At 46.1% G+C, this 12,481-nt stretch overlaps 1 protein-coding gene across 2 annotated transcripts in view; it reads left to right on the top strand.

Moving 5' to 3' along the window:
* Nucleotides 1-12,214, top strand: part of myh9b (myosin, heavy chain 9b, non-muscle) — a 58,876-nt gene extending 46,662 nt beyond the window's left edge. For both annotated transcript variants that reach the window (XM_063192400.1, XM_063192403.1), the window contains 14 exons: nucleotides 91-297; nucleotides 669-773; nucleotides 1,393-1,545; nucleotides 2,036-2,284; nucleotides 3,100-3,312; nucleotides 3,745-3,957; nucleotides 4,129-4,290; nucleotides 5,071-5,199; nucleotides 5,508-5,596; nucleotides 5,751-5,874; nucleotides 7,037-7,245; nucleotides 9,050-9,158; nucleotides 9,462-9,634; nucleotides 9,987-12,214. In XM_063192400.1, the coding sequence (XP_063048470.1) occupies nucleotides 91-297; nucleotides 669-773; nucleotides 1,393-1,545; nucleotides 2,036-2,284; nucleotides 3,100-3,312; nucleotides 3,745-3,957; nucleotides 4,129-4,290; nucleotides 5,071-5,199; nucleotides 5,508-5,596; nucleotides 5,751-5,874; nucleotides 7,037-7,245; nucleotides 9,050-9,158; nucleotides 9,462-9,634; nucleotides 9,987-10,101 (2,250 nt within the window). In that variant the 3' untranslated portion in view covers nucleotides 10,102-12,214. The remainder of the gene's footprint in view (nucleotides 1-90; nucleotides 298-668; nucleotides 774-1,392; nucleotides 1,546-2,035; nucleotides 2,285-3,099; nucleotides 3,313-3,744; nucleotides 3,958-4,128; nucleotides 4,291-5,070; nucleotides 5,200-5,507; nucleotides 5,597-5,750; nucleotides 5,875-7,036; nucleotides 7,246-9,049; nucleotides 9,159-9,461; nucleotides 9,635-9,986) is intronic.
* Nucleotides 12,215-12,481: the final 267 nt, after the last annotated feature.

Genomic DNA, 12,481 nt, shown 5'->3' on the forward strand with positions numbered 1-12,481 from the left:
AAAAATGGTGGATACACCATTTTCCAACGAAACTCTTCAACTCCAAACATGCACATACTCATCCACTCGATTGTTGCATCCCCCCAATAGAACAAGGTGTCGATGGAGAAGGCCAAGCAGGCCATGGAGAGTGAGAGGAACGAGCTGCAGATCGAGCTCCAGTCGCTGATGCAGGGCAAGGGCGACTCGGAGCACCGCCGCAAGAAGGCCGAGGCCCAGGTGCAGGAGCTGGCCATCAAGCACTCGGAGAGCGAGAAGCAGCGCATCGAGATGGCCGACAGAATGGCCAAAATGCAGGTGAGTGGTGATGGGACCCCATACGAGGAAGTGTGGAAGTGGTCGATGAAGTGGGATGATTCAGCTGATGGGCTGATCAAGTTAAGTTTTGGATGATCTTGTCTATCGAGCATTATGTGCCCATTTGTCCATTGTTTTCAGTGATTCATAATGATTGTGTGCTACTGTAGGTGATAGCCAAGCTGTAGATATATATCATTGGGTTTTACTTTTGCCGTTTGATGCACATTTCTGTAGAGGTATAGAAATCAAGTTCAACCAATCATACAAAAAAATGAACTCAAATATACTCTAACTAACTGAAATGCTTCAGGCTTTAAGACCAACTGAAACGTTTTTTTTTTTTCCCTTCCTTTCTCCGTCCGCGACAGGCCGAGTTGGAGAACGTGAGTGGCCTCCTCAGCGAGGTGGAGGGCAAGTCCATCAAGGCGTCCAAGGACTGCTCCGCTGTGGAGTCCCAGCTGCAGGACGTTCAGGTGAGTCTTGTCAGTCTTCTTTCAAGCCAGTCAGCACAGTGTAATCAGAGAGAGTAGAGAGAGAGAGAGGTTCCATTGGCCCATTGTTTCCGGGTTCTATTATTGCAAGGGGGGGGGGGGAATTTAGGCAGACCTAAGCAGACCTAAGGACTGTTCTATTCATTGTAGGAGCATTATGACACGTTCCTTTAGGCAGACCGGAACCTGGTCATGTTAGGTGCCCATAGCAACCTATTGCATTGGCATATCTCTATATACTTAAAGAATCTCTGGTGTAATATATAGTATAAATGGCATATATGTAGTATAATGTGGATCTGGGTCATCTGACCTTCTTCAGGTAAAGTGTGCTGGTGGAATGGACAGTGTGCAGAACCTTTTTTACACTTAAATGACAACCTCACGGATAATATCCTAGGCGCCCGTCCAACTACAGTGGTGTGCAAAAGCGACTGTTTGAACTAAACTGCCCTACAAAGGCAAAGTGCATTTGAAATTGAGAAATTTTGACAAAATATGTAGTTACTGCACTTTGGCGGTGTAGTTCCGATTTGAAGCATGTATATCTGACTCTGTTGTCTGTCTCTCTGTCTCTGTCTCTGTCTCTCTGTCGTTGCAGGAGTTGCTCCAGGAGGAGACGCGTCAGAAGCTGGCGGTGTCGAGCCGCCTGCGTCAGCTGGAGGACGAGCAGAACAACCTGAAGGAGCAGCTGGAGGAGGAGGAGGAGGCCAAGAGGAACGTGGAGAAGCAGCTGCTCGCCGCACACGGCCAGGTAACATGGACACACATGCACACACACACACACACACACACACACACACACACACACACACACACACACACACACACGCGCGCACGCTGCTGCGCTGGGCCGGGTACAGTAAAGGATACAGTGGTAGCGTCAGAAAATCTAAGTTTGCCATCCAAGGTTATTTATTTTACATTAGAAGATGATGTTTCCCAGGCATATAGTCAGTCACATAGTCATAATATAGTAGTATAATAATGTATTAATATGAGGTAGAAATTCTGTCTTTCTCCACACTTATGCATAATTCCATCCACAAGTAATGGTTATCCTGCGTGTATGCCGCATCTGGACTCTCTTTAACCCTCTTCCCTCCCTCTCTCCCTGCCTCGTCTCCTCCCTCTCCTCCGGCTTCTCTCATTCCCTCTCTCCTACCCTCCCTCTCTCCTTCCCTCCCTCTCTCCTTACCTCTCACGCTGCCACTCTCCCTCCCTCCGTCTCTCTCTCCCTGCAGCTGTCGGAGATCAAGAAGAAGATGGAGATGGAGGCTGGCAGCCTGGAGAGTGCGGAGGAGGGCAAGAAGAGGCTGCAGCGGGACCTGGAGTCCACCAGCCAGCGCCTGGAGGAGCGCTGCGCCGCCTTCGACAAGCTGGACAAGACCAAGACGCGCCTGCAGCAGGAGCTGGACGACATGGTGGTGGACCAGGACCACCTCCGCCAGATCGTCTCCAACCTGGAGAAGAAGCAGAAGAAGTTCGACCAGGTAGGCACCCAATATGGCACCCAATATGGCACCCAATATGGCACCCAATATGGCTAGTAGATGTTTCATCTTGCTAGCCAAATATAAACTCTCCAACACCTAAAGTGGCAATTAAGTTTCTTTTTTACCAACCAAGCAGGGTCTTTGTTGTAGTGTTGGTGTTCTAGAGAAGTACTGAGTGCATTTTGGTAACCTGCTGCTGAAGTTACAGTTCACTTCATTGTTGATGGTAGCCTGCTTTGGAAGTGGAATAAAGTATCTTTATTGTTAACCCATTGGTGCCTAAGGCACCTGCAAAAAAAGGTTGCTGAATGCCTGAGCCCTTTTTAAGAAAAGCTGCCCTCAGCCAATAAAAACCTAATATCTCAGCTTCTGAAGCACATAAAAATATGCACTAAGTTGCATTTAATCGCTAAGACCCTCATCTTTCATTAGAATGTGTTCATTCATCTCGAACAAACAGAGATTTTTAATAAAGTTGTCTCAAATCTCATGAGCCTGAAAATTGCTTAATGCAACTCCAGGCGCCAGGGCCAATGTTGCGCAACGCAACATCAGGCATCAATGGGTTAATGGTGTGTGAAACAAGTGTAAATTCTTTTGTTTTGATTTCCTGTGTGCCTTTTTTGTATGATTGTGCAAAACATTACTCACCTGACAAATTTGGTCTTTTTATGAAGAGGTTATTAAAAAGCCTTAAAAAGTCATAAACCTGGTCAAACATGTAGACACCTTGTAAATGGTCTACAAGCCTGAGTTTGAAATCATTTGTAGACTCACACTGACTCTCTCTCTCGCTCTCTCTCTCTCCCCAGATGCTGGCTGAAGAGAAATCCATCTCGTCTCGCTTCGCCGAGGAGCGTGACCGTGCTGAGGCCGAGGCTCGTGAGAAGGAGACCCGAGCTCTGGCTCTGACCCGCGAGCTGGAGACCATCAGCGACATGAAGGACGAGCTGGACCGCGCCAACAAGCTGCTCCGTGCAGAGATGGAGGACCTGGTCTCCTCCAAGGACGACGTCGGCAAGAACGTAAGGACGAATACGAATGCTTAATTGTCCACAATGTGGAAATTTGTCTTCAGTTTCACCACAGACATGGGGACACGTAGGGATCTTTCTTATTTTTCTGAGCTGAACATTGAAGACGTTCTCTCATAGGTGCTTCACAATGGTTCTTGGTTGCAGTTTTGAAGAAGCGTAATAGTTATAAAAACAGAAAAGCTATTTTTTAGTGGGAGTAATGAAGAATTACAACTTCATGTGAAATGTACATGTACAATCTCAGTTGATGTCCAAAGTTCATTGGATGTATCTTGGAGAAGCAACTTTCTTTTGAAAATTTGTAGGATGCATCTCAGACAAGAAACTCGCATTAGTGTCCATATTTTCCATCTTCCGCCATGATGTTTTTGGATTCCACTAACACATCCCTTTCTCTTCTCCCCCCCCCCCTCCCTGCAGGTGCACGAGCTGGAGAAGTCCAAGCGGTCCATGGAGCAGCAGCTGGAGGAGATGAGGACTCAGCTGGAGGAGCTGGAGGACGAGCTGCAGGCCACCGAGGACGCCAAGCTGCGGCTGGAGGTCAACATGCAGGCCATGAAGGCCCAGTACGAGAGGGACCTCCAGGGCCGCGACGAGATGGGCGAGGAGAAGAAGAAAGCGCTGGTCAAACAGGTGGGGAGGAACGACAATGGGATTACTTCGTGGTCATGGACTCAATGTTCATCACCACATATTCACAAAGTTCAGCAAATATGATTTTATACAAAAAAAAAATTACCAATGCATCATGACTGATTCTTGTCATGTTCATCATGCATTTTCCTCATGTGTTGCTTGCGTCAGGTGCGCGAGATGGAGATGGAGCTGGAGGACGAGAGGAAGCAGCGCTCTGTTGCCGTGGCAGCACGCAAGAAGATGGAGCTGGACCTGAAGGAACTGGAGGCAGCCATCGACATGGCCAACAAGAACCGCGACGAGGCGCTCAAGCAGCTCAAGAAACTCCAGGTAGGGCTCCACCAGGGCTGGGCTGGTAATCTGGCATACAGGGCATTTTCATAGTGGGCTGACAGTCCCCAGTGGCTGATGCGGTTGTTTTGTTTTGTTTGTTTTGGGTTTTCTTTGCTCGTTTTTTTCTTTGGGACTGGCTCATAGTTTAGAGGGGGCAGCCCACTGATTCAGTCCACTGTATACTGAAGATGGACCAAACAGGATATAGTGCCAAAGTGCCTTGTACTGTATGTGTCAGAGGCCAGTTTAAGACAAAATTGCAGAGGCGTTACTTTGGTCATAGTGCAGCCCTGATCTGTGTTTAATGTTTGTTATCACTGCCAGAATAAGTATCGTAAATGCTGCCTTTTATCACTACTCTGGCTTTCATTGACTTCTTTACGTTATTGACTCAAAACTACTTGTTTAGTTTTATGTGTTGAATTGTAAAACTGAAGGAAAAACTTCTGAGGCAAGCTGCAAAGCCTAGTTGAAATAAAGGCTTGGTCATATAAAACTTTGTTAGCACTCTAGCGTCTGTAACTCTGTAGTCTTTATTGTGGCAGTGAATAAATCAGTGAATCAAGCAGCTGTCAAAGCTAGGTGTGATGGAGTGGCCATCACTAGGGTTGTGGGTGCGCTCTGAATGTCACGTCAACAAGCCTGGCTCTTTGGTTTAGCGGTCTGGACCCCAGAAGGTCTGGGTTCAGGTCCCGGTGGGGCAACTCTACTCCCCTTCGTTACACAAGGTATGGCATGTATAAAACTGGTGTCGTCTGTGTGGTGTCCCTTTCTCAGGCCCAGATGAAGGAGCTCCTGCGGGAGCTTGAGGACACTCGCATGTCCCGAGATGAGATCCTGACCCAGGCCAAGGAGAACGAGAAGAAGGTCAAGAGCATGGAGGCCGACATGATCCAGATGTCGGAGGTGAGCACGCGCGCACACACACACACACACACACACACACACACACACACACACACACACACACACACACACACACACACACACACACACACACACACACACACACACCTTTTGTTCCTTTTACCGGCTCATAATTTGTCCTGATCATTCATCTTCAACATCATCAATCACAGATTTATGGATTTTGATTCATGTCTTATGGACAAATAATACCATACCAAAATTATTTCTCTTATGGACAAATAATACCTTACCAAAATTGGTGGCTTTTCTCTAAAGTTGTCGTGTGCTGTGTTTGGTCCTGGTAGGAGTTGGCTGCTGCGGAGCGCATGAAGAGGCAGGCCCAGCAGGAACGAGATGAACTGCAGGACGAGATCAACAGCCAGGCCAGCAAGAAGTAAGCCCCTGACTCACCATCAGCTATGGGACAGTTCGATGCATTGAACATGTCGTCACTGTCAGACAGAAACCTTGTATCTACACTTTTCCTTCCTATGCGTTGTTGTTGTTATTTTATTTTATAATTAATACTTTCTTTTCTTTCTCTCCAGTGCCCTGATTGCGGAGGAGAAGAGGAAACTGGAGTCGCGTATTGCCCAGCTGGAGGAGGAGTTGGAGGAGGAGCAGTGCAACACAGAGCTGGTCAACGACCGCCTCAAGAAGGCCCTGCTGCAGGTACGCCATTGGTCTCTTAACGCACATATTCACCCAGTCGGCTCCTCTTGCCCGCCCATTAAACTGCCTTGTTTTCCCCTCCGAATGCTCCACCCGTGGTCGTGCGGTGCCAATCACTGCCAGTCATTTGGCATATTGATTAGCCAATGTGAGGGAAAAGAATTTCATGGGTGGGCCCAGAGTTGCCGACTGGGTCTATAGGCAACACATGCCTTCGCCCCACTCATCCCTCATCGAAATGCTCTTCGCTTGGCCAAATTTGTGTGTATGTGTACCCGCTGTAACTATGAAGAAGCTGGATTAAAACGCCGGGGACCCATGCAGGCGAAACAAGCCAAGCGAAGAGAGACATAATTCAATGTTCCATTCTGACGGCTTCAACGGTAAACAGGTCGTAGTAGAAAATTAAATCGATTGTTGTTAATTTGATTGGCCGCTGCAAGCAAAATGCAAAGAAACGGCAAAACTATGAAGAGACGGGATTGGTACTCAATCTCCACTAAACCTCCTCTGTCTCCATCTTTGTCTTTTGATGCATCTTTCACAATCTTCCGCTGTCTGTATGAAATGGCTTTCTGCCACGAGTCCAAGTTTCTTTCACACTTAAAAATGCATTTCCAACAATTATATTTTGCTAGAACCCTTCTAGCAACTAAAGGCAAAGAAATCTGCCACAAAGAAAGCCTTAGGGCCCAGCCCCCATTGCAGCCTTTTTTGTCCATTTCCTACAGATGGGCAATGCGTTTTGCCAGAAAACCAAATATATTGTAACATCTTGGGAAAAGGAGGTCACTTGTGCTCCAGCCCTCTTGGTGATCACAGTTCAGGACAGACGGTAGGAAACGAGCTGGTCCACTTCAGAGAGACCGGGCCAAGGATGACTGGATCACTGAGCTTTAGTCCTTCTTGGCCCACTCTCTCTGAAGTGGACCAGCCTGTTTCATATCGTTAATAACTATAAAGAACTCCTCAGGGTCTAACCCTGCACCATTTTCTCCTCTTCCTCTATCTCATAGCTTATGAGTGTGCTGTATGTTTAATATGCTTTGCAATAATGTCTATGATGTCTTGCGTACTGTGGATCTATCCACGCTGCTTGACACCTTCATTTACCTTAACGGGATTAACAAATGTCTACTCTACTCTGCTCTGCTCTTGTCAGACGGACCAGATGAACGTGGAGCTGACGGCCGAGCGCAGTACCGCCCAGCGGCTGGAGGGGGCGCGTTCCCAGCTGGAGAGGCAGAACAAGGAGCTGAAGCTGAAGCTGCAGGAGATGGAGAGCACGGTGAAGAGCAAGTACAAGGCCTCCATCTCCGCCCTGGAGGCCAAGATCGCACAGCTGGAGGAACAGCTGGACATCGAGACCCGGTGGGTTGAACCAGACCAGACTAGGGCTTCCCCAACCTTTTTTTTTGTCTCGTGTATCCCCCTAAAGCTAGATTTATGCTTCGCTCGCATAGAATCTGCGTCCGTCCGTTTTCTGTCTATGCGAGTCCACGCCCCCCTCTCAGAGGCTCTGCGCCCGTCGTCTAGCGCCTCGAAAAAATTCTAACTATCCGTCGGACGGACGCGGAGTACGCAGACAAAAAGGCACTATGATTGGTCGTCTCGCTACTTCCTTGTTCTGTTCTTGTAGCAGCGCAATGCCAGTAGTTTGCGAGAGCAGAGCTGTATTCTGTTAAAAACTTTATTAATGCCTTGTGTGTAAATGTGTGTAAATACACGAAGCTAAGCTAAGTAACAAACAATGCATCAGTTGAACACTCGTGGCACAATGCCTGCGGTTTTACTACCGTTCCTCTTTACATGCTTGCATTTTCTGCTCCTGAAAACAGACTGGGTATGTCAAATAATGATACCACTGCATTGCCTTTGCAATTTGTGTGAAAATACCTAGCTAACCGGGATAGAAAGCAACATTGCTTAATAATGACCGCAGTGCTTACAATGTAGTGAAAGTAGCCTAATCGCGCAATTTCAAATGTGGCTGGCAACGAGACCTCGCAGAGCTCGCAGATGCATGAATACAAAATTGGTTCGTGGCCACTCCCACGCGACTTTTCACGCTCGCAGTTGCTGAAGTCTAATCTGACCTTAAGCCTTTTTGTCATACGACAAATGAGTTCTCCCCTCCTGCTCTATAGTCCGATGTGGCTGTGCTCCATACATTTAATCATTTTTCCCACGTACCCCCCTACAGTGGGTATACAAAGATCTGAGAGTCTGTCTCCCTCGCCGCAGCATGAGCTTGGGCTTGTGGAGATACTGGATGTCCTTTTCTGAAGCTGACCTTAGTGAGGAAAAATACTTCAGGTTCTGTCAACAGACCTTTCACTATTTGATGAATATGAAGACTCCACCGGGCCATATTTGAATTGGAATGTCAGAACAACAATTTAGAATGTGTTCAGCACAAAGAAGGAAACGCATAGCTAACCACCAGCAGACAGGGAACGCACAGCTAACCACCAGCAGACAGGGAACGCACAGCTAACCACCAGCAGACAGGGAACGCACAGCTAACCACCAGCAGACAGGGAACGCACAGCTAACCACCAGCAGACAGGGAACGCACAGCTAACCACCAGCAGACAGGGAAGGCATAGCTAACCACCAGCAGACAGTCAGTTAGCCAGCCAGGGGCGGCATTATTCACATTCCTTTGACTTCAGATTTTGAACATTGTGACCCCGTGCCTGTTTGTCATCCTACACATCTGAGGTGAAGGTGACACAGAAAGGAGGTGGCATGATGATGAATGGCATTGATTTCCTATAATTGTGTCAGTACCTCATCCATCCAAATCTCTACACCCTTCAGCTATGTTGTGTGCGCAAGTTTAGACAGTACAGTATATGTAAGTAATATACGTTTAGATTAGATTAGATCACTTTTATTAAGAGGTAGATTTGATTTGCAGTCCAGTGATCCCCACTCATGCAACACATTTAGGACACACAACATTAAGACAATGATGAACAATAGACGTAAACACAAAAAGTAGACGATAACACAAGTAGAGCCTCCCATTGAAAGACATGGTGTCGCATGAAGTGGCAAGGATAATTTTTTTATAGTAGATTGATAAATATGTAATAAAATGAGGTAATTGTGAGATGGATAAATATATAGTTAAGTGTGTGTGTGTGTGTGTGTTTGTCTGTATGTGCAGGGAGAGGCAGCAGGCCTCCAAGTTGGTGCGCCGCACGGAGAAGAAGCTGAAGGAGGTGGTGCTGCAGGTGGATGACGAGCGACGCAACGCTGAGCAGTACAAGGACCAGGTGAGACGCGCACACACACCACACACAAATAAATACAGCTTGGATAGTCATTATTGACCACATTATGTTACTCCATACACCATGTCTATCACATATAGAAGTCCTGGGAGTTGAATTCCCTCCCGTTTTTTTTCCCCTTTAAAAAAAATACAAAATAATTACATTCAGTTTGAATGAGAATATTGGAATGGAGTTTTTCTTCAGTGAAGTGACGGCTTTAGTTGGAGCGTTGGACTTCATTGTTCAGAGTTCTTGGGCTGCTTGCTGTTACTAACTGACTCCCTTGTGCCCCCTTGTGTCCAGTCGGACAAGCTGAACTCGCGCATGAAGGCGCTGAAGCGTCAGCTGGAGGAGGCTGAGGAGGAGGCCCAGCGGGCCAACGCCAACCGCAGGAAACTGCAGAGGGAGCTGGAGGACGCCAGCGAGTCTGCCGACGCCATGAACCGCGAAGTCAACACGTTGAAGAGCAAACTCAGGTACACGCCCATACTATATCCAGTTAAAAATGGACATGTTCAAGCAGCAATTATGTGCTCTTACTTGATATCAGTTGTTACTGTTTAAAAGTCACTTTGCAATATAAGGATTGCATGTATGCAGTTTAAGATTAGGGATCCAAACAGTAGCCAAGCACATTTTATGTGGTCGTGTTATAGACTGCTTTTGTGACCGTAACAAGGGAGCGACTGTGCAAGCTGTTGTTCCCCTCATTTCCTTTTATTTTCCCAGATTTTCCACCGCACCACTTGTGTATTTTTATATCATGTATTGCTTGCCTGTGTTCCGACCCTTGAACCATTCACCATTCCATGACCTCTGACCTTCTAGGCGAGGCGACCTGCCCTTCACCATGAGGCGCATCGTGAGCCGCGCGGGCGTGGAGGTAAGCGACGATGAGAGCGAGACCAAGAGCGAGACATCCGAAGCTCCCAAGCCCGAGTGAAGTCAGCTACAACGCCCACCCGCCTGCAGCAGTGTCCACCTGTCTGCATACTGACACACCCCCAACACTATCTCACACACACACATGCATACACACAAGCCTTTTATACATGCATGTATTAAATACACTAGAAGTTGGTCAGACAAGCCGACACTCATGCAAAAACACATAAGTGCCATATATATATATATTGCAAAAAGTGGACAATGCAGTAACACCCAAACAGGGAAACAAAACAATAAAAGCTCGGACGCCCTAAAATGTATAATGCAGAAGTGAGATGCCTGTACCAACCAATGCCATATATATCTCTACTTTAATTTTTAAAATTTGTTTTCTTTATTTTTTTTTTACTTTGAGAACCGTTGAGCTGACAATCTACCTACCTTCCAACTACAGTGCATACTTACAGATTGAAACCGTTCAACCATTTGACAATCTTCCCACCGATAACGCCACTCACATGTCAAATGCAGGACCAAAATCTGTCTCTTCATGTGATTTTCTCTGGGATTAAAAAAAGAAGTATGAATGCTATTTTTGTAAGGATTACATTCCAGTTATGATAGAACTGTTTCTGGATCTATTTTTCTAACTGACCGAAGAGGGAAGGAAAGCAAGTGAAGATGGAAGGATGTGTACAAAGGAGACTTTAAAAAAGAAGTGAAGTGACAAAGTGAAGATGAGAAACTTATTAGAAGGGGACCAAAGTAATATCACAAACTTAATATGAAAAAGTGTTTTATTCTGAAGTTTTTATAATGATTTCCGGATGGAAGTACTACCCAATGTACTATAATGGCTCTTACTAGCTCCCACTCTCCCGTTTCTTTCCTCTCGTTCTCTAAGCCTCCCCCTCTCCTCTCCTCTCTTCCCTTTTTTATCCTGTTCTTTTTCCCTGTTCTCCCTCTCTCACACATGCCTCTAGAGTGGGAGATGTCTGCTGCCATGTGTACTGTAAGAAATGTAGCTGCGCTTAAGTACCGTATACACGTATACAAGCTTATGGGGCTGTAATATGCACAGGAACATTTACTAACATGCACCCAAGAACTTTATTAGAGAAGGAATAATAAAAACATAAAAAAACGGGGCTAGAAGTATCTTTGCACTGAGCATATTAGAAAGTATTAAATGACTATTCAGTCACCATGTATGCCACTACACTGGTGCGAATAATAATTGACAGTGAAAAAAATATATACCAAGTAGCCTATGCACAAGCCCATGTAGTAGTTCGCACGACAGCCTTAAAACACAGGTCCAGTCAAAACCTATGATGCATTTATTGTCTGGACTCCTTGAGTCGTCTGACTTTATATAATTGTCTTTTTTGTTTTTGTTTTTGTGGTTTTTTTTCTTTCTTTCTTTTTTGTAAACTTTGTCATTTAGTAGCTTCTTCTGCCGCAAGGGGCAATGCTGACGGGGGGTGGAGGGGTACACTATTATAACTCACAGCACACACTGTATTCTCAGGGCACTGCTGAGAGAGGGGAACTTCAGTGGGTTTCTATGTATCCAACCCCAAAAAAACGCGACCCAGGCAGGACAGTACAAGACAAGACAGGAGGGGGAGTAGAGGGGAGAGAAGGAAAGGCTCGTTAACCACTTATCTGGTTTTGTAGTCAAGACTCCCCTCTCTTAGACGTACACCACAAGCTGTATATACCTGGAGGGAGCCACACGGCAGGCGTAAAACATCACCCCTGGCCTTCACCTGACGTGAGAGGACTGGGGGGTGGGGGAGGAGGGCCTGTCTTTAAGGTTGTGGTAAACACAGTCTTTAAACGGAGGCCAGGGCGTATGTGTGCGCGAGAGGCCTGTGCCGGTGATTGTTGACACCCTGTCCCCACCTTTTTTTTGTGCGTGTTCAGGGTCAGCTTTCTTCGCTCACACTGCTGGGAAGTGAGAGGAACCTATTATTATTGATGACTTCTTATGATTAGAATAACGAGTTATACTCTCACGGAAAAAAAAACAAAATAAATAAAAAAAGGAAAAAAATGTCTTAATTTTGTACTGTTTCTCTGCGGCTCTGAAATAAAAGTATCTAGATGGATGGAGTCATGAAATGTTGGTATTGATGCAATAAAAATGGCTTTCTAAACTGCGATCATGATGTCATGGTTTTTTTTTCTTCCATATAATAGCTTGGTTTGATCAGTGATTTAAATATTTAATACTTAAAGTCATATGGTAGAACTGGCTGATATGGTAAGAGCTAATAGTTTCACACAGTCCATATCTAGGCCAGAGGTGGGCAAACTCCGCCCCGGGGGCCACAGCAGCCACCGAACCATTTCATCTGGCCCACGGAGCCTTTACAGGAAAGAAAACTTACAAATCTATAGTGAAACTCTCATCCTTTCTTTCTTTAAAT

This window comes from Engraulis encrasicolus, chromosome 2 (genome assembly GCF_034702125.1).
Source record: "Engraulis encrasicolus isolate BLACKSEA-1 chromosome 2, IST_EnEncr_1.0, whole genome shotgun sequence".
In the NCBI taxonomy this organism is placed as follows: Eukaryota; Metazoa; Chordata; class Actinopteri; order Clupeiformes; family Engraulidae; genus Engraulis; species Engraulis encrasicolus.